Raw genomic sequence first — 22,551 nt, 5'->3', positions numbered from 1 at the left:
AAGGTTGACTTTTTTTTTTTTTAACTACTCACTGTATTTTTAGAACGATAGGGCAGAACCACTGTAGAACTCCTAAACCCCACAGAACAAACAGTACATTCTGGAATGATACGCTGGCCAATCCGGCTGGCAGCCGATTGACCTGACCCGGGCAAGGGTTGGTGCATAGAGTATTTAGTTCGGCCCCCTACTGAATGAAGACACTTTGTTAAATTCTCCAATGAGAGACGCTTAGAGGTAGGGGCGTGGAAGAGGGCCGGGGAATTTGACGCCAGATAACGGGAAGTGTGAGCTGATTGGCCGGGCTTCTCACTCCACGGCCCAGCCTTTTACGGATAGCGGAGGCCATCCATCAAAAGAATTACACCAATCAGAGTTGAAAATGCCCCCTTCTCGCGAGAAAGCCCCGCCCTCCAATATATTCCTCTGCAGGGCAGGCGCGGCCCCTTCGGCTCCGAGCTGACCCTGATCAGGGCAAAGTCGTCTCGGCTGCGCTGCCGAGACCTCCACCCAGGACAGCGCCCCCTCCCCGGGCCTCTCTCCTCTTGCCTACGAGTCACCTCTCCTCGTAGGCCTCTTGGATCTAATATCGTGGGGTGAGGGGAGCAGGCCCGGGGAGGGTGGTTACCGCTGAGGAGCTGCAGTCGCTGTCAAGGTGAGTGGGACTGCGCGGGGGTTGACCGCCAGGTGCGGGTGGGGAGCGGGGTTGGGGACGTGGAGCGAGGAGTAGGTCTGGCCCGCGCCCTTTTCCGCAGTTAACTCTACCGCTGCTGTGAGCACAAGCCCAGGCTAGTCCGGGGCTGGAGGGGCGGAGCCGGATCCGGCCTCCTGGGGTGCCTTAGTGTCTGCCGGCCCAGTCCCAGGGAGTAGCCAGGGGAGGAAGAATGGAACCCCTGCAGTTAGAGGTTCCTCACATGACCAACTCTGAAGATCTCCGCCTTCCTGTTTTTAGGTTGGTGTGGAGAGGGACCTTCCGTGTATCTAGGGCTTAGCTTGTGCCCGGGACATGGTTGTGTTATGCACACTTAAATCAATGGAATTCCCAGGTTCACCTTTCAGACTAGGTTAGCAACACCCACCGCCCCCCGCCCCAGTGCGTGCTCTTAATGCCACCTTTTAAGTTTCCTTTCCTAACAACAATAAAAGTTGACTAATATTGAGTATTGTATGCCAAGAACTGTGCTATACTCTATAAGTGGTGAATCTTGTTCAGTCTCTTCACATTCAGCGACAGATATTGTTACCCTCATTTTATAAATCTAGAAATAAGCTCAAGCTCATTATTGTTCAGTGTTTTTTAGGCACCTACTATATGTGCTAAGCTCTTTACGTGATTTCATTTAGCTCACACAAATCTGTGAGGTAGGTCATAAACCTTATCCCTACTTTATAAATGAGGAACTAAGTACAATTAAGTAACTTGAACCGTTCATGTTGTTAAAATGTGGCAGAATACTTAACTACCATCTGCTTTTCACTTTCGGTATCCTGCCTTACGGTGATTATTCGTGGTTATCTATTGACAAGGTATAAGTTGAACAAGTATTTCTTGAAGATTTGCATTTTATCTTTCTAAAAAGCATGTTTCCGGCCGGGCGCGCTGGCTCACGCCTGTAATCCCAGCACTTTGGAAGGCGGAGGCGGGCGGATCACGAGACCAGGAGATCGAGACCATCCTGGCCAACAGGATGAAACCCCATCTCTACTAAAAATATAAAAATTAGCTGGGCGTGGTGGCGCACCCCTGTAATCCCAGCTACTTGGGAGGCTGAGGCAGGAGAATTGCTTGAACCGGGGAGTCGGAGGTTGCAGTGAGCCAAGATCGTGCCACTGCACTCCAGCCTGGCAACAGAGCGAGACTCCGTCTCCAAAAAAAAAAAAAAAAAAAAAAACACATTTAGGATGTGACCAACTTGTAGAAGGGAAATAAATAACAGATGGCACTTTGCAATGACTTAGATGCACTAGCCGCATTGGGGGATGGGAGACTTATAAATCATTTCTTGGCCCAGTGCAAAGATGGCCAAGGAAAGCAGAAAGGACTACTTACACTCCTTTCTGGTCTTTTTTTCTATATATAGATGATAGAGGTACTGACAACAACTGACTCTCAGAAACTGCTACACCAGCTGAATGCCCTGTTGGAACAGGAGTCTAGATGTCAGCCAAAGGTCTGTGGCTTGAGACTAATTGAGTCTGCACATGATAATGGCCTCAGAATGACTGCAAGACTAAGGGACTTTGAAGTAAAAGATCTTCTTAGTCTAACTCAGTTCTTTGGCTTCGACACAGAGACATTTTCTCTAGCTGTGAATTTACTGGACAGATTCCTGTCTAAAATGAAGGTATGTTTGAAGCTACACTTTTGTAATTTTGCTCAGTGTGTTTTGGAGATGGAATTGTTACCTTTTGGCTGATACTCACAAACTTGACCTTTTTTATTTTCAGCACGTAGCCAAAACATTAATTTTGTCTACTACAGCATTAATATGATTTCTTATCATAAGAGTACATCAGGTATTAGACTTAAATTCTGAAATGAAAAATAGTCTAATATCAAGTAACTAATTGCAGTTTCCTAGTAAGAAAATTGGCTGTTTTTAAAAAACCCTTCTTGATAGGTTGGATTTGTCCATTTATTTACTATTTTTAGATATAAACAAATGTATTAGTGGCAGATATTTATTAGAGGCTACATTGTGGCTAAGAATATACTTCTTAATCACTACCCATATATAAAATTGTAAATGTTATAGCCTTAGACCTAGTCAAGACTTGCTTATGCTTGGCATTTCCAGCTTCAGTGTACATGCAGTGGGGAGGAGAGTGTATCTGAAGGAGGAGCAACTATTTTTCTATACTAGATAAACAAGACTATGTCACTTTCAGAGCTTAACTGTTACAAATGCATCTCCCTTTCCCATACACCTATGGTCACTGGAAGAAAAAAAGATATGTGGCAATTAGAAGGAAACTCATATTTTAGTCCTTGGTATCTAATACAGTGTATCACAAGAAAGGACTTCAATATTTGTTGAAGATTCAAGAAATTTGCTTCAATAGACTAATTAACCTCTTGACATTTCACATGTGTAGTTACTACCTTTGAATCTATAAATGTTACATAAATGAATAATATGTAGCTGTCCCCTCAGGTATAATTCAGTCTAATGTGAGAATAAGATCATTGCTCTTATGTACAAGTCATAGTAAGAAAAGTAACTACCTTATTCTTTTAAAGAGGTATAAGTGTACTGCTGAAGAGGTTACAAGAAGAGAGAGAGCACAGAGATATTAATACTGGTAACAGCTTAGTTTCGTGTGAGCTGGAAGTAAACAACTGGATAAAGTTTTGACTGTGCCTCATTACTGCAGACATTCAGAAAATTAAATGATAAAGATTACTAGTGGATAGAACCCTTAGAGGCAGAGTAAACAGTATATGCCATAGTATTTTAAAACTGTTTTATGTGTTCCCACAAAGACAAGAGCCTGGAAAAAATACAACATCCTGGAAAGAAATGGCTTATTTTGTAAATAAGCCATAAAGTATTTCAGTCCTCATATATCTTTGACTAGTTAACTTATTTGAACAAACTAGAACAATGTTTACTTATACTTCTACAGTGATTAAAAAAAAAACACAATTTTTCTATGCTGAGCCAAACATACGGAAACTCAGTCCAGTTACTCAAAAATTGCTTCTAAGTGGGGTCCATAGTGTTGACAGGCTATAGTTTAGGTATGAGTGGATTGTGTTAAGTCCATCACCGCTGAGAAATAAACCTCAGATATACATTTTCAAACTGTTGGGTCTGAGTTCTAGATTATCCTTTATGTTTTAATTGAAATAAGGTAGAGTCATGGGCTTACTGGTTTTGTTTTTGTTTTTTTAGGTACAGCCCAAGCACCTTGGGTGTGTTGGACTGAGCTGCTTCTATCTGGCTGTAAAATCAATAGAAGAGGAAAGGAATGTCCCATTGGCAACTGACTTGATCCGAATAAGTCAATATAGGTTTACGGTTTCAGACTTGATGAGAATGGAAAAGATTGTATTGGAGAAGGTGTGTTGGAAAGTCAAAGCTACTACTGCCTTTCAATTTCTGCAACTGTATTATTCACTCCTTCAAGAGAACTTGCCACTTGAAAGGTAAGTGACCTTTGTTTTGAACAAGAGAGATCTGGAAATCAGAATGGTATTGTATGGATATTGCATAAAATCAGTATCCTCATAGAATTCTAATAAAAATAAGTAAAATGACAGCTGTGGCTCCGTGAACTTTAATGTCAATCATAAGTGAGAAAATGTTCCATTGTCAATAGCTTCATTAAAGCTAATTCTTGGGATTAAAGTACATTTTGACTTTTATAGAAACTAGTAAGAAAGCATTTAGCACAAATATGGAAAAAAAGACCTTCAGTAGATGTTGAAATATTTATTAAAGCTAAAAGAAAATAAATATTGATATCTGTGGCATAGTACTGTTCATTTTAATTTTTTGGCCCAAATCATTTAAAACTCCCATGTGGTGCCTTAAGAAGTTAGTATCTCTGATGGAAGGGGAATTCCTTTAAATAGTTCACTTGCTATGATAAATGTGCGTAAGCTTCACTTTAAAACTTGACTTCAGTGTTTTTCTAAAAACATCTTTTGACTAGATGTAATACTATCTAATAAGGTAATACCATTTTCTTTTTAAAGGAGAAATAGCATTAATTTTGAAAGACTAGAAGCTCAACTTAAGGCATGTCATTGCAGGATCATATTTTCTAAAGCAAAGGTAAATATTTTATAAAGATTACGCCTATTTTGTGACCTGCTTTTATATTTGGCATTTACTTTAAATTTATCTCTTTTAGCCTTCTGTGTTAGCATTGTCTATCATTGCATTAGAGATCCAAGCACAGAAGTGTATAGAGTTAACAGAAGGAGTAGAATGTCTTCAGAAACATTCCAAGGTATGTCAAGGACGTAGCGTAAATCCTATTAACAGCTGTAAAAGAAACTAAACCCCTTCTATCTCCTGAAGTAAAATGAGATGTCATATGTTTATTTGAAACTTAAGAAGCTATCCTTAAATTTTTTTAATGAGCAAAGACACATGTTCATAGGATTCCTTTTATTAATGTAGTTAAATAAGGTGGGACTTACTTTGAGAAATAATTTTTTTAATTTATGTACAGATAAATGGCAGAGATTTGACCTTCTGGCAAGAGCTTGTATCCAAGTGTTTAACTGAATATTCATCAAACAAGTGTTCCAAACCAAATGTTCAGAAGTTGAAATGGATTGTTTCTGGGCGTACTGCACGGCAACTGAAGCATAGTTACTACAGAATAACTCACCTTCCAACAATTCCTGAAATGGTCCCTTAACTGGTAAATTTGGTCTGTTGTTATTCTCATACAGAAAATTTTCTAATGCCATAATTTTCAACTGAAAAGGAGTAATTATCTTCAAAATAAACAAAATGGAGTTGGAATAGTAAAGGGGGAGATGACATCACTGATCTAGTCAACTAATATTTGAAGGCCTTTACTATATACAAGGTACAACACCTTAGGAGTAAGGAATTATCCAACCTCTGATACATACGTTAGCCATTTCATTAAATTTTCAGCTTAGAGAACAGCATCCTCCTTGTAGCACTAAAATCATGCTTTTTTTTAATTGTACATGATCTTGCTGTATGTAGACCCAAACTCTGACTCATTTAAAATTACATAAGCTGAGCAGGACAACAGCACCAGAAGTCTGAACCATGTATGAACTAATTTGAGACTGTTCACTTATAAGCAAAATCAATATGAACTTGGATATTGTACTTAAAAGAAAAAGTAGGATGTGATAGATAGTCTCTACATTGGGTATCTGGAAACTGTCAGAATGTATCAACACTATAGTAACCTATCATTACTATAGCAGCTGGACTACTAAAAAGTAGTTATATGCATAAAAAATGTAAACTTGCTTTCTGCATATGTGATATACATTCTTGCCATCTAAATTTCCTAACTCAGTGATGATTTACTCTAAACTAAATGTTAACATTTAATACATCTACATATGATTATGAATATTAGATATGAACATTTCATATCTAATATTTAGTGTTTAGGCAGACCGGCTTCTGTTAAGTTGGATTTTGTTTTCTTTATTTAAATAGGATTATTACAGCACCAAAAAACTTCGCTGAAGCCTTTCTCCACAACCTTGTTCTATGGATTCCATAATATTACAATGGATTTAAGCTATGAAGCCTCAAAACATCACAAGATAAGCATGATGGTCTCAGACTTGGGAAAACTGCCTAATATTACGCTGTAGTAGAATTTGTTTAGCTTTGAATTCATCTGTGAAGCATTCAAATCAAAGCTAAAAACCTAAATGTGAAATGCTAATGACAAGCCTGAGAAGGTAAACTGTGAATCTTCATTTCTATCATTGATCTAACTTTAGATATTGGATCAATATATTTAGGTAGTATTGAAAATGGTATTGGAGGAGTCACACTAATACTATCAACTATCAGTCTTCCCACAGCTTCAATCACTCTCATTATTCTAACCCTACTCCTACTTAATTTAAATATTAAATTTTAAGTTATGAGGTTTATGTCAAAAGGAACATTTCACAAATGCACTTTTAAGGCATACTAAGGGTTAACATTCTAGGCAGTATAAACACATCCCATAATGCAAGTAATAGATAATCTAGAGATGTGGACTTTATTGCTATATGGGAATTACATTTAAATTTGAGGGCATTTTATATAAAGAAAAATACAGACCTATAAAGTTTGGCATATTCATTAAGTTATCTTTTAATATTTTTTTCTAGAAAACAGGTGACATTTGTATCTACAATAAAAAACTTTTATACAGATCCTACTGTCGCAAACTGAATCCCATCAAGAAAATCAGTTTCTATTGTATTAGTAACTCAAAATAAATTACCACTTCGAAAACTTGCTTTCCCACACTAAGGTAAGTTCAGGCTAGATTCAACACTCCAGAAGTTTTTTTACTAAAGACTTTTTTCAGTTAGAAGTGATGGCAGTTTTATAAAAAGAGAATATACTTCCACTGATGCCCTTACTGTGCAAAAAAAGTCTTAAGAAAAGCAAGTAGACATCTTCATAACTATGAATGAAGCTGCTGAGGTAGTGTTTAGGATTCTCCATGTCAGTTAGTGAGTGTAAGAAGGACTGTGTTAAAGTGTTGTAAACAGTTAGTGCAATGTATAGCCTGAGTCTATCCAGAATGGCTGTAACCAATTTGACATCACGTTATGGATCAATACACAATGAAAAACCAAAGAACCACGTATATCTTATTCTTAACTTTTGTAAACCATGTTTTATGGGTAACTTTTCAGTTTTCTCAAAAGGCTGATAAATTTCAGTATTTTGAATACATCATTGTTAATTTTGAGTTGGCAGAGGTAAACTAACCAACTACCATTATGTTTTAGTACTAAGGGATATACCTTTCAATAAAGTTACTGAAATTCAATCCTTTGCTGGGTGGCTTTTTTCTCCTCTGATTTAATTAACTGTTTTAGCAGTATGGTAACAGAACATTATAAAAAGCTATCTCTACTCAGTATATTTAAATTGAGTGCTAAATTTAGATGCATAGTACCAGAAACAATAAAATCCCTATTAATAATATGATTATTAGCTGACACTTTACTTTTTTTTTTTCTGAGACAGGGTCACTCTTCTCACGCAGGCTGGATTGCAGTGGCGTGATCTCAGCTCATTGCAGCCTCAGCAGCCCAGGCTCAGGAGATCCTCCCACCTTAGCTTCCAAAATAGCTATGATTACAGGCACTTGCCACCGCACTCAGCTAATTTTTTTTTTTTTTTTTTTTTTTTTCTGTAGAGACAGTGTTGTCACTGTGTTACCCAGGCTGATCTCCAACTCAAACTCTTGGGCTCAAGTGATCTGCCCACCTTGTTCTCCCAAAGTGCTGATGTTACAGGCATAAGCCACTGTGCCTAGCCTCTAATGTTTTTTTAATAGACACAGAATGATGACAAATAATTGTTTAATGTGCATTAAAAGTTGGTGTTTATGCATTATTAATCCTGTTTATCACTCAGATTCATCACTGCTATGGATGCTATCCTTAATACATATTTATTCTTAGTTTCAGCCCACTTGAAGTTTTGTGCAAGCCCTCTTACCTAATTAAACAGCATTTCAGCAGCATGGTTGCTAATGCCAGGTAACCACCATGTGTTATGTTAGCCTGCTTGGATCAACTGTAATTATTATTCTAATTGAAGCAATTAATATGATTTTGAACTGTTCATGTTCAAACTCACATCCTGTAAAGTCGACACTACAAGGAGTTACTGATGAAAGAAAAATTGTTCATAAAAGCCTCCTTTTATAACTGACTTGCCTTAGACTTATTTAATAATTTTTCATAGTATTTTTTAAAAAGGTATCTGAACCTTGTACGTAACAATTATGAGACATCCTATCTAAAAACATATATTTTCGATTTAACATTTGTGGCTGGCAGTGTTAATTTTTACTGTCTGGTACTATGAATCATCTCATTAAAATCCTCTCAACTGAATGAGGTTATCCCAATTTGCAAATGAAATAGAGAGACAGACACTAATAATTTGCCCCTGGTCTATACCTGGTACTTGGAGGTAGGATTCAAAGCCAGGCAGTTCTAACTTCAGAGGCTGTGCTCTTAACCACTCTGTACATTACCTCTCAAAATAGAAGATTAATTAGACTCAAGTGAAATTGCTTGTATAATTTTTAATCAAAACTATATTCTGGCCACATTAACTTCTGTGCTGTCATCATGATCATAGAATAATAACACTCAGAATTTCTCTATACTAATAGAATAACTTTGATAAAATATGTTATTATTTATTAAACCTTTTTTTCAGAAACCAAAAAACAGTAAACATGAGTCAAATAAGATGAATTAAAAGATAAGCCAATTTTTAAGGCCAAGTGCAGTGGCTCATGCTTGTAATCCCAGCACTTTGGGAGGCTGAGGTGGACGGATCACTTGAGGCCAGGAGTTCGAGACCAACCTGGCCAACATGGTGAAACCCCATCTCTACTAAAAATACAAAAAGCAGCTAGGTTAGGTGGCACACACCTGTAGTCCCAGTTACTCTGGAGGCTGAGGCAGAAGAATTGCTTGAACCTGTGAGGCAGATGTTGCAGTGAGACAAGATCACACCACTGCACTCCAACCTGGGCAACAGAGTAAGGCTCTTGTCTCAAAAAATAAATAAAAAAGCCACTTTTATATTCATCAAAGTAGAGTTAGGAACAACCAAAATTGCCAAGGATAATTAGGGACATTATGTAATGATAAAATTCACCAAGACAGTGCTAAAAGTAAGCACGTATTATCAGATCTTAAAAATACATGAAGAGACCAGGTGCAGAGGCTCATTCATGCCTGTAATTCCAATGCTTTGGGAAACCAAGGTGGGAGGATTGCTTGAGGCCAAGAGTTAAAGACCAGCCTGCTTAACTTAGGGAGACCCTATCTCTCCAAAAAAAAAAGTAAAAATTAGCTGGACATAGTGATGAACATCTGTAGTCCTAGGTACTGGGGAGCCTGAGGTGGGAAGACTGTCTGAGCCCAGGAGTTTGAGGCTGCAGCAAAGCATGACAGAGCCACTATGCTCCAGCCTGAGTGACAAGGTAAGACTCAAAAAAAAAAAAAAAAAAAAAAAGCAGCAAAAATTGGTAGCATTAAAAGGAGGACTGAACAAATTTTCATTTACTGTTGGAGACTTAAACATTCCTCTCTCAGTAGTCTATAGAATTAATACAGAATTAGCAAAGATGTAGAAAAATGGAATAATCCTAATAACCAGCTAGATTTAATTGACATAAAACCCTTCCACGTAAAACAACAGAATAAGCATTCTTTTCAAGTACACATGTAACACTTACCAAGATAAACCACATCATGGGTCTTAAACCTTAACAAATTTAAAAGAGATGAAATCATACAAAGTATGTTTTTTGACCATAATATAGAAATCAGTAACAGCAAGAAAATCTCCAAACACTTGGAAATTAAACAACACACTTCTAAATAATTCATGATTCTACAGAGAAGTCTCAAAAAATATGTTTAAATAAATGAAAATATCATTGTGCTTGGAATACAGCCATGCTGGTGCTGCAATTTATAACAATCGACTGCTTTTTACTAAACAAGAAAAAGGTCTTGAATTAATACTCTAAGCTCCCACTTTAAGAAACTAGGAAACTCTAACTGGGTGTGGTGGCACACCACTATAGTTCCAGCCATTCAGAAGGCTGAGGGAGGAGGATCATGACCCTACGAGTTTGAGGCTGCAGTGAGCTATGATCATAACACTACTCCAGCCTGGGTGATGAAGTGAGACCAGTCTATTTTAAAAAAGAAAAAAAGTCCAAACTAAACCTAAAGCAAGCAGAAGGAAGAAAAAAAAAAAACGAAGCAGAAAATCAATGCAATTGTAAACAAGTTAATAGAGAACAATCAAAACAAAAACTAATTTTTGAAAAAAGTAGTAAAATTGATAAACCTCTGGCAAGATTGACAAAAAGAGAGAAGCTGCCAATCTTAGGAATCAAAGAAAAGATAACAGTATAGATCCTCATTAGAACAACACAAAATACCATGAACAACTCTATGCACATAGGATTAGATGAACCAATTCCTTGAAAGGCACAGTACCAAAACTTAACTAAAGTAAACTTCAATAAATTCTCTATTTTTAAAAATTGAACTATTGTTTAAAACCTTACTAGCAAATTCATAAAACATTTAAAGAAGACTTAACACAAATTCTACAAATCTCTTCCAAAAAGAATAATCACTTTTCAATTCATTTTACCAGACCAGAATTAACATGATACCATACCAAGATAAAGATAATACAAGGAAAAAAAAAATTGCACAATATCCAAAATGAACACAGACATAAAAATCCTCAAAAAATAAGAATCTAGATACATAAGCTGAATAATGTACCATGACCAAGTTTGGGGTTGGGAGGAAATATAAGCTGTTTCAAAATTCTGAAATCAATCAATAAAATCCATGATTTTACCAGTCTAAAGAAAAAAAAAATGACCAAACTGATACAGAAAGAGCATAGAAAATTCAATATCCACTCATGAAACTCTGCTAACAACAAATTAATAGATGGGAACTTGCTCAACATGACAAAAGGGAATTTACGAAAGGCCTACAGCTTGCATACATAATGGTCAAAGACAATGCTTTCAAAATCCTAAGATCCAGAACAAGACTGGGATGGCCACTTTCTCTCTACTGTATTGTTCTGGCCACTGCAATCGGGCAAAAAATATCAAAGGCCCACAGAATTAAAAGGATAAAACTGTTCCTATTCGTAGTTTATGTAGAAAACTTAACAAGTTAACAACAAAATAACTTCCAAAACTAATAAAGTTTAGCAACGTCACAGGATACAAGGTCAACAAACAAAAATCAAACACATTTGTATATACTAGCAATGTGCAATTGGAAACCCATGTTTCCAAAATAATACAATTTAACAATCGTTCCCCCAAAATGAACACTGTGGAATATAGGCTGAAAAATGACATAAAATGCTGATAACTGAAATCAAAGAGGTCCTAAATAGATACCTCATGTTCATGGATTGGAAGACAAAATTGCATTCAAAACCCCAGTAGGATTTTTTGTAGATACAGAGTAGCTAATTCTAAACTTCATATGAAAGGCAAAGAAACTAAATTAGTCAAAACAATTTTGAAAAAGAATAAAGTTGAAGGAATTATGGTGCCCAGTTTTAAGACTTACTATAAAGCTATGATAATCAAGGCAATGTGGTATTTATGAAAGGATAAACACATAGATCAATGGAATAAAGTCCAAAACTAGACTCACATAAATAGCAATTGATTTTTGACAAAGGTGAAATGACAACTCAATGGAAAATAGACAATTTTTCAACAGATGATTTTAAAACAACTGAACATCCACATGCCAAAACATAAACCTAAATTTCACAGCTTATATAAAAATTAACCTAAAATGGATCACAGATCTAAATGTAGAACTTAAAATTATAAGACTTTTAGAAGAAAAAATCCATAGGCTGGGCACGGTGGCTCATGCCTGTAATCCCAGCACTCTGGAGGCCGAGGTGGGCAGATCACTTGAGGTCAGGAGTTCAAGACCAACCTAGCCTATATGGTGAAATCCCATCTCTACTAAAAATACAAAAAAAAAAAAAAAAAAAAAAAAAGGGCTGAGAGTGGTGGGCACACCTGTAGTCCCAGATACTTGGGAGGCTGAGGCACAAGAATCACTTGAACCCAGCAGGCAGAGGTTGCAGTGAGTGGAGATTGTGCCACTGCACTCCAGCCTGGGTGACAGCGAGAGTCTGTCTCAAAAAAAAAAAAAGAAAAGAAAAAGAAAAATTCTTCATGACCTGGGGTTAAGGTTCCTAGACATGACACCAAAAACGTGATCCACCAACGGCATGATGGATAAGACTTCATCAAAATTAAGTCTGTGCTTCAAAAGACACTATCAACAAAGTAAAAGGAGGAGAAATTACAAATCATATACCCAATAAGGGACTTGTACCCAGAATATATAAAGACCCTTACTACTCAATAAGACAACAACCAAAAAATGGGTAAAGAATTTGAATAAACACTGCTTTAAGGAAGATACCCAAATAGCCAATAAGCACAAGAAAGAACGCTCAACATAGTCATCAGAGAATAGCAAACCAAAACTACATAGATATACCATTTCATATCTACTAGAATGACTAAAATCAAAATGTCAAGTAAACAAGTGTTGGCAAAGATGCAGAGAAATTGGAACCTGTGTACACTGCTGGTGGGAAAGTAAAAAGATGTAGCTGCTTTGGGAAACAATGACAGCTCCTCAAATGATTAACATAGTTATCATATAACCTACAAATTCTACTCCTAGGTAAGAAATGAAAACACATATGCACATAAAAACTTGTACACGTTTATAGCAGCTTTAGTCAGGACAGCCAAAAGGTGGAATTACCCAAAATGTCCAACTTACAAATGTATAAACAAAGTGATACAGCCATACAATGAAGTATTATTCAGACATACTAATGAATGTGCTGATACATGCTAGAATATAGATGAACCTCTTAAGACATGTTAAGTGAAAGAAGCCAGTAACCAAAGACCACATACTACGATTCCATGTACATGAAATGTCCAGAACAGGGAAATCCATGAGATGAAAAGTGGTGGATGACGGGGGATGACGGGAGGATAAAAGCTAAACTATACGAGGTTTCTATCTGAGATGATGAGAACACTCTGAAATTGATTATTGGAATGGTTGCATTTATCTGTGTATATACTAAAAGCTACTGAATTATACACTTTAAATGGGTGAAATGTATGTTGTTACAATTAAGCTGTTTTTCTTAATTACATATGATTCCATTTATGACATGCTTGAAGACAAAAATATGGAGACAAGGATTAGATCAGTGGTTTCCAAGGTTTAGGGGCTGGGAGTAGGGTGTGACTATAAAGAGAGCATAAGAGTTCTTATGGTGATTGAATGCTTCAATATTCTGATTGTGGAGGTGTTTACACATATCCGTACTTAAAATTCACCAAACTATACACCAAAAATGTTAATTTTACTTTGTTTACTCAAAATAAAAAATTTTGTTAAATGTCAAAGAGAATAAAATTAAAAGAAAAATAGCCTCTTCCCCGACAATTCATTCTTAAAATAAGCAAGACAGGAATCATAGGGTGAATGGACTGCCACGGCCTGGAGTGAGGTGTTAAGGGTCCAGGCAGGGTGAGGAGGAGGATATCCCTGCTCAGCATAGGATGCGAAGCCTAAGCAGGGTGAGGAAGACATTCATGTGGGGAGATGACCTACAATAGAGAATCAGGCCAGGCGCAGCGGCTCATACCTGTAATCCCAGCAATTTGGGAGGCCGAGGCGGGCGGATCACCTGATGTTGGCAGTTTGAGACCAGCCTGACCAACATGGAGAAACCCCATCTCTACAAAAAATTAAAAATTAGCCAGGTGTGGTGGCTCATGCCTGTAATCCCAGCTACTTGGGAGACTGAGGCAGGAGAATTGCTTGAACCCAGGAGGCAGAGGTTGCAGTGAGCCGAGATCACGCCACTGCACTCCAGTCTGGGCGACAAGAGTAAAATTCCAACTCAAAAAAGAAAAAACAAAAACACAAATAGAGAATCAAATAGGAATCAGATTTCTCACTGGTACTGAAAGGGGTTATAAATATGGAAAGGGAAAAAATGAAAATGAAGACCATGGAATTAGAATTTACATGTGAACTCATGGTTTTCAATATACACAGATACAGAAATATAGATGTAAAGACATGCATTATATATATACACCAATAGCAATTGCACACTAGCACAGATCTTGGCTTTTAAATATTACCCACTAAAGAGAACCCAGGCTCTACGGAAAAATGGCTGATTCTTGGGTTAGGTCAAGGACAGCATGAGAAGCCTGGTATATCTTATGCCAGAGAGTAACAAATTGATTGAATAATGATGGGAACATGTCAGAAGAACACAGAGGCCACCCAAAATGGACTTCTACCAGCCAAATGTACAATAATTTTGAGCATCACTGTAATGAGAATAGGTTTTTAACCCACTGAATAAAATAGAAAATAATGAGATTATAGAGATATGATAAATTTAAAGTCTGATGAGAAACAAGGTAGTATTTTGCAACTATCTTCTCAAAAAATAATTATAAAAATAACTACAGTGGAGAAGTCTGGCAGACACTACCTTAATCAGTCATCTAAGAAACACCATCAGAAATGAGACAAATTGAAATTATTAAACTATGACAAGATGTACTTCTATCACATTCCTGCCAAAGATGAATAACCTCAATCTAATCATGAAGTATCAGAACTCAAAATAAGGGATGTTCTACCAAACTAGCCCATAATTGTCAAAAGCACTAAGTTGTAAAAGGAACGAAATGAGAACTTGTTCCAGAATGAAGTAAACTAAAGACAGCTGACATTTAAATGGAAGGCATGATTCTGACTGGATCCTCTTGCTATAAGGACGTTATTAGGACAATCGGTTCAATGTGAATGAAGTAAAGGTCTGAGGATTAGAGGGTGGTAATGTGTTAACATAAATTTCCTGATTTTAATGGTTGCATTCTAGTCATGTAAGATAATTTGAAGCAAACAGTTATCAGTAATGAGGAATCATGTCTTCAACTAATTCACAAATGGTTCAGAAAGAAAAGAATTATCTGTAACTTTTCTATGCATGAGATTTAAATTTTTTTCAAGAGTTAAAAAGGGCAAAAAATAAATAAAAAGGACATAAATAGGACATTGAATGTCTATAGACAATTCCTACCTATATGCCTAAATCACTTAAGATCAAAACAATGCCACTGATATACAATTAGTGACCTTCACTTTCTGCCACAAAGGACTCACTTAATTACCATGTTCACACTTCTCTTTTGTGTTAATCCACTTCTACTGTTAGACTTTTAACTATTTTTAAACTTCTTGACATAAAGTAATCCCTCAAGTAATAATATTCTAATTAAGAAATTTTCATTAACTCTTAATTACTTAAAATACATTTATGGACTTTTTCCTTTCTTAACATTGTTTTCAGCACTATAATTTTGTGTGAATTGTTATACTTAGACAAAGGGGTACACAATTCCTATTTAGAAAACTTTATTGAATATCATACTTATCAAAAGAAAAAGTTAATTTTCCCCAAAGGCACCCTTCATTTCACATGATCTATACTCTAATGTTATTTTGTATTAAAAATATGGTTAAATATGGAATTAGTAAAATGCAGCATATAAAACTTCATGCTGAGCAAAAACAAGTCCAAAACAACTTTACCATGTATCCATAGAATAGTTCCCACAGTACATTTCCTACGTAAATCATGTTTGAATGCAATTTTTAGAACCATTTTAAAATATATTTTGCAATCTGTTAACTGTAGGCATCCACATTTTTCTTCCATTACATAATCTGTTTCTCTGATTAAGTTGGCAATATCTGCTAGGATCCACAGAATTCAGGAAAAAAAAGCAGTTATTTCTCAAGGTTTGAGAAATCTGGTCCACCTTTAGTGTAGTTTCCTGAGATTTCTGCTCCACTGAAGTCAAAACCAGGATTCTAAAAGATATAAAAATATATAATGAAATAAAACCTAAAAGGAAAAATACAAGTACAAACTGGCAATTGATAAAAAAGATATATAAATGACCAATAAATACATGAAAATATAACAGACTTCACTGTTGTCACCAAAATAACATTTAAAACTATGAGGCATTTTTCAACTCTCCTAGTTATAAATATTTAGAAATCATATGTATACTACAATGTTGGCAAGTGTATGGGGAAACATATACTTCAATAAAAGTCCGTAGATAGATTTAATAGCTAGCATTTTAATTTTTTTAATTTATTTATTTTTTTGAGACGGAGTTTTGCTCTTGTTGCCCAGGCAGGAGTGCAATGGTGCAATCCCAGCTCACCGTAACCTCCGCCTCCCGGGTTCAAGAGATTCTCCTGCCTCAGCCTCCCGAGTAGCTGGGATTACAGGCATGCACCACCACACCCAGCTAATTTTATATTTTTAGTAGAGACGGAGTTTCTCCATGTTGGTCAGGCTGGTCTTGAATTTCCAACCTCAGGTGATCCACCTGCCTCTGCCTCCCAAAGTGCTGGGATTACAGGCGTGAGCCACGGCACCCGGCCTATAGCTAGCATTTTTTGAGAGCTTTCTACGTGCCACACAAATCTCTAAGAGCTATATATATGTAAGATATTTAACCCTCACAACAATACTGTAAAGTAGTATGTCAGGCCTTAGTCTTTTTGGTGGGCTATTTCATTTATCCAACAAACATTTGTTGAGCTCCTACTGTTTGGAAGACCATTAGAGGTATGTAGAATTCAAGAGTGAAAAAAAACAAAAATTCCTGCTCTAGCGGAACTTATTCTAGCAGGAGAAGACAAACCATAAATCAACCAGTACAGGGGCTGGCACGCTTTTTAAAGAACTAGGTAGTAAATATTTCAGGTTTTGCAGGCCACATGGTCTCTAACACAAATACTCAACTATCTGAAAGACAATATACAAACAAATGAGCATATATGTGTTCTAGAAAAGCTATAAAACAGGTAGTGGGCCAAATTTGGCACAAAGGCTGTAGTTTGCCAACCCCTGATCTAGTGTTAAAAGTTGGTAAGTGATAATAGAAAAAACAGGATAAGGGAAATAAAATGATAATATTTAAATGGGATGATCAAAGTATGCTTCATTGAGCAATGATATGAAAACATAAAAGCCAAACTGTGGAAGAAGAGCATTGCAGTCAGAACGATAGCAAAGGGATGGGCTGACATGTTCTTTAAGGAACAGCAAACAGGCCAGTATGGCAAAAGCAGAATCAGTAAGAGGGATAGCAGTAGGGAAGGAGGTAGTCAAGGAGACAATGGAATAACTGAACAGATATGGCCTTGTAAGAGATAAAGAAATGACTTGCAGAGTTTGAGAAGTGGTATGATATGACTTGGATTTTAAAAGAACTGCTCCAACTGGCCAGGCACGGTGGATCATGCCTGTAAGCCCAGCATTTTGGGAGGCTGAGGTGGGCGGATCACGAGATCAGGAGATTGAGACCATCATGGCCAACACAGTGAAACCCCATCTTTACTAAAAATACAAAAAAATTAGCCATGCGTGGTGGCGGGAGCCTACAGTCCCAGCTATACATGAGGCTGAGGTAGGAGAATGGCGGGAACCCAGGAAGCAGAGCCTGCAGTGAGCAGAGATTGCACCACTGCACTCCAGCCTGGGCGACAGAGCAAGACTCCATCTCAAAACAAAACAAAAAACAAAACAAAACAAAAAACTGCTATTTTGGGAAGACTATGGCAAGAGTAAAAGTGAGAAGACCAATTAGAACGTTATTAGAGTAATCCGGGCAAGACATTAGAGGTGGTCCAGATCTGAATGGTAGTAGAGCTGGTGGTGAGAAGTGGTCAAATTCTAAATATATTTGGAAGGTAGCATCAACAAGATTTCTTAATACATTGGATAGAGTATGAGAATGATGTAAGAATCAAAGATGAGTCCCAAATTTTTTTTTGACCTGAACTACTAGTTTTCATCAACTGAGATGAGAAGGCTACGGGTAAAAACAAATATAGAAGGATTGTTAGGGTGTTCAACTTGGACATGGTGAGCTTAATATACATTAGATAGCCAGGTGGAGATGTTGAATAGGCAACTGGGTATGCAGGTCCTAAATTCAGAAAAAAAGTCTAGGCTTGAGATATACATTTGGAAATCATTATCATAAAGACGTACATTATCAAGTGCTACGATCTAGTAATTCGTCTCCCAGATATTTATCTTAAAGATATCTTAGAACACTTGAGTAGTTTCACAGAGATGAAAGCACAGCTTTGTTTAAAATAGAGAAAAATGAAGAAATCTAAATCATATCAAAGGCAAACAGCTAAATCATGATAACACATCCAAACTACAGAATACTCTGAAGCAGTTAAAAAGAATGAGTTTTATACCTATGTACTAGTACAGAAAGAGACCCGCGGCATATTATTAAATAAAAAAGCAACAAGGAGAATAATACACACAGTGTGACCCTCCATTTATGCTAAAAAACAAAACAAACAGCCAACATATAAGATGAAAATGAGATAGATGGAAGAATGGTGGTGAAGGGGCCTTTCACTTTTACACTATGTAAGTCTATATTGATTCAACTATAGTAAGAGTTTATTCATGCATTACTGATGTACATAAAAGTAAGCTTAAACTCACAAATCACAGCAATACAAATAAATTCCTCTCAAGAAAATCTTCTGAAAAATCAAATCCATACAAGGCCATTATTCTAACCATTCACTTAAAAAATTCTTCTAGAAAATGTTTGTAACTCTTCATAATGACATCTGAGTTTCAATTTCAAATAGTATTTATTCAATGATTTTTATATATTTAATTACACATACTCATACACTTCATCTGACTTACTTCTTTTTGGAATCTCTCTAATGTAAGCTTTCTCTGCATTTGGTCTTGCACCCAAGGATCCGCTGCATATTCAGATTCTAGTAGAGAAGTCCAACAATTTGCTGCATCTCTCTTTGTCTTTGTGAGAACAATACGAACCATTTTTCTATCCTCTAAAAAAAACACACACACAAAGAAATTAGAGTTCTTCATCAAGTTGGGTTTTTTTTTTTTTTTTTTTTTTGAGACAGTCTCACTCTGTCGCCCAGGCTGGAGTGCAGTGGCGCGATCTCGGCTCACTGCAACCTTCGCCCCCACCCCAGGGTTCAAGTGATTCTCCTGCCTCAGTCTCCCTAGTAGCTGGGATTACAGGCATGCGCCACCATGACCGGCTAACTTCTGTATTTTTAGTAGAAACGGGCTTTCACCATGTTGGCCAGGCTGGTCTCAAGAAGTTCTTCATTAAATTTTATATTTTCAAAAACCACTAAGTAATCTTTTCTCCCCCCAGTAGGTAATTTTGACATACAACGGTTTTCAACACATTTCTATTGCTTTATCTTTCAAAGCTGCAAAGACAAAAAAGACCTAATACAAAAGGGGAATAGATAACAAGACAAAATTAATTTTAAAAAAAGATTTGATGAATTCTAGTAATTACCCTTACCCAAAGTCCATGTTCCCTCATCAGCTATTGTAGAATCAAAGAGTTTGCCCTGAAAAATAAACATACAAGATGCTAAAAATACAGAATTTAATTTGTATAAAGTTTTCATGATTAAGATTTATCTACTTTCCTACCTAATCCACATCTTATACCACCACTTCACCATGACATTTATAGGTGCGCAACCCTAAATTTTCTTCCAGCAGGTAAAATGGAAACTAGTTTACACTGCAAGGGATATTTACTATGGCAAAGAACACAGAGCTCTCTAAAGAAAGATCAGGGCTCCTTAATTTTTAGAAGATACAATAATGCTGACCACTAGCCAAATGTGAAATTAGTATCTGAAATGCTTTAATTCTACCAATTAAAATTAACCACAAGAAGGGATCTCCTGCTAAAACTAAAAAATGTTGTCTTTTTTTTTGAGACAGAGTTTCGCTCTGTCACCCAGGCTGGAGTGCAGTGGCGCGATCTGGCTCACTGCAACCTCCACCTCCAGGGTTCAAGCTATTCTCCTGCCTCAGCCTCCCGAGTAGCTAGGACTGCAGGCGCCCGCCACCACGACGGGCTAATTTTTGTATTTTTAGTAGAGATGGGGTTTCACCATGTTAGCCAGGCTGGTCTCGAACTCCTGACCTCGTGGTCCACCCGCCTAGGCCTCCCAAAGTGCCAGGATTACAGGCATGAGCTACTGCACCCAGCAAAATGTTGTTTTTAACGTAAACTTTTAAAAACATTTTAATCTTTTTGTTGGGCAATTGGCATTTAAAAAAACTTTATGTATTCCAGATTTGAAAGATCACTTGTGACTGTTCACAAACTCATGTTTTTTTAAAAAAAATAAATAAATAAACAAAATATAAATTTAAAAGAGACGGCACCAGGTCCGGTGGCTCAGGCCTGTAATCCCAGCACTTTGGAGGCCAATGTGGATTGCTTGACCCCAAGGGTTCGAATCTGCTGTGAGCTACAATCTCAGCCCTGCACTCCAGCACGGGAGACAGGGACCCTGACTCTATAAATAAATAAGTATATTTTTTAAAAAAGAGAGAGAATGCATAAGCTCAAATCCATTTTAATTTGCTGCCAAATTTAAGTTATAGAAAGTGAAATTAAAGTGTCACTAGAAAAAGCCCACATTTTCAAATATGTCAAAATTAGTGGAAAAAAAAAAACTCCCATTGGTCTATATGTACATCAAAAATCCCCGAGTTACTGCTAAATTCCGAAAGTTACTGGATTTACTAAATTTAAATCGTAATCTAAAACCATTGTTGAGGAAACTATGAATTGTACAATTCAGAAAAGTCACAGAGATCCAAGCTGACATAAATTAATGTCTTTCACAGGAATCTTGAGGCACTCAAAGCACCTCCATATACTGTAATATATATAATAGCTAACATATAGAATGAACTTATTACATACCAGTGAATACTCCAAGCTCTTCATACACATGAATACCAAAACAATCCTATGAGAAGGGTACCATAACTACCGTATCTTGTGGATAAGGAAGGTATACAGACACTGAACAATCTCTTGCCCAAGTTTACAAAACTAGGAAACAAGTCGTCTCCCTTCACATTACACTGCCATCAAACATCCTGGGCATGTAATCTGAGAACAAAATCTAATTTCAACCTGTTCATTTAACTATACGCTTAACAAAGAAAAAGCGAGTCCAGATCCAACGAGTATTGGTGAAAAGAAATAAAAGGGGTACTGCTTATTTTCTGCACACACCTCTTCACCACGTGCTTGACCACTCCATAAACATGCAGGATTTTTAAACTTTTAATGACAAAACTAATCACCTGACATCATCTCTAAATTCTCTGCCCGTTATTCTATCCCTATTTTCTTTGTTGTCCTTTCCTATATTTATCTGTTTATTAATTACGCTCCACTGCAGGGATGTTATCTGTCTCGTTGCCTTCCTGCCACCTTCCCGTCTTCAGTGCACGGAAGAAATATTTGTTCCTTTAGCAACCTAGTTAATCTGTTCCCAGCTGAAGCCCTTCAGAGAAGCAGAAGCAGCAGTCTGGCTTGGTTTGAAAACTAAATAGGAAAATGGGCTCCTCAAATTTCCACAACTCAGCATCTGCCCTGAGGAGGCGGGCTCTGACCAGACCCAAACCTGGTCAGTGTTATCCTCTTTCTCTTTCTGCCAGCCACGGGAGCCGTGAGGACACCCAACAGTCGTTCAGGGAAACCATGAACTTTTAGGGGGCGGCTGGGAAGAGGAAACTGAACACAAGCCCCGAGCTGCTGCTACCTTGAGGATCTCGCGGCCGCCCACCGACAGCGCCACATGCCGGCTCTGCAGGCCGCACTGGATATCCTGGGCGCGCGTGCCTGGAGGCACCTGAACTTCAATGAACACCTCCTCCAGGGTCTGGTACCACTGGCCCCACGGGGTCCCGCACGGAACCACCCCACTCCGCTCCTCAAACGGGGCCGACATAGTCCACTGGCTTCCCGGCCGTAGCCGCACCAGGCGGAGCCGAGCGCACGCGCGGAATCCCACGCTCAGGCTACGCCTCGGCCACTCTGCTCGGGTCACTGCACATGCGCAGGAACGCAAGCTGGCGTCTCGGTGTTCCTGTTCGTTTTCCCTTTTGAATGGCCATTTACGGCACCAGCAGAACCCGGATGAAAGAACTGAAACCCAGAAAAGTTCACATGCAACGAACAATGGGACAGAACTGGAACCAGTGAAGCCGGAACTTACTACACAGTCACCTAGGTGACGCCAACATGCGCTTTCAA

At 37.5% G+C, this 22,551-nt stretch overlaps 2 protein-coding genes and 1 long non-coding RNA gene across 4 annotated transcripts in view; 1 reads left to right on the top strand and 2 right to left on the bottom strand.

The window, feature by feature from the left end:
- The window catches only part of LOC105480811 (uncharacterized), a 103,750-nt gene extending 103,484 nt beyond the window's left edge, over positions 1–266 (bottom strand). Inside the window, exon 1 of the long non-coding RNA XR_986598.2 lies at positions 33–266. This is a non-coding gene — a long non-coding RNA (uncharacterized lncRNA). The remainder of the gene's footprint in view (positions 1–32) is intronic.
- LOC105480812 (cyclin G1) lies at positions 266–7,515 on the top strand. Its single transcript, XM_071098106.1, has 8 exons — positions 266–655; positions 2,082–2,345; positions 3,897–4,150; positions 4,703–4,781; positions 4,861–4,959; positions 5,185–5,309; positions 5,359–5,379; positions 6,168–7,515. The coding sequence occupies exons 2-8, from the start codon at positions 2,082–2,084 to the stop codon at positions 6,232–6,234; spliced, it is 909 nt and encodes a 302-aa protein (XP_070954207.1). The 5' UTR covers positions 266–655; the 3' UTR covers positions 6,235–7,515.
- Positions 7,516–14,215: 6,700 nt separating this feature from the next.
- On the bottom strand, positions 14,216–22,507 carry LOC105480815 (NudC domain containing 2). 2 transcript variants are annotated; one of them, XM_011739987.3, is made up of 4 exons: positions 22,058–22,507; positions 19,777–19,825; positions 19,131–19,282; positions 14,216–16,234 (listed from the first exon to the last, which is right to left on the bottom strand). In XM_011739987.3, exons 1-4 carry the CDS (start codon positions 22,244–22,246, stop codon positions 16,151–16,153), a joined length of 474 nt encoding a protein of 157 aa, XP_011738289.2. In that variant the 5' UTR covers positions 22,247–22,507; the 3' UTR covers positions 14,216–16,150. The 2 variants fall into 2 exon arrangements, with proteins under 2 accessions (XP_011738289.2, XP_070954206.1); XM_071098105.1 differs by lacking the exon at positions 22,058–22,507 and adding an exon at positions 21,208–22,000.
- Positions 22,508–22,551: the final 44 nt, after the last annotated feature.

The sequence above is a fragment of the Macaca nemestrina genome, chromosome 6, assembly GCF_043159975.1.
Source record: "Macaca nemestrina isolate mMacNem1 chromosome 6, mMacNem.hap1, whole genome shotgun sequence".
In the NCBI taxonomy this organism is placed as follows: Eukaryota; Metazoa; Chordata; class Mammalia; order Primates; family Cercopithecidae; genus Macaca; species Macaca nemestrina.
The sequence above is the reverse complement of the archived record's forward strand: the minus strand, read 5'-3'. Positions and strand labels throughout refer to the sequence as shown.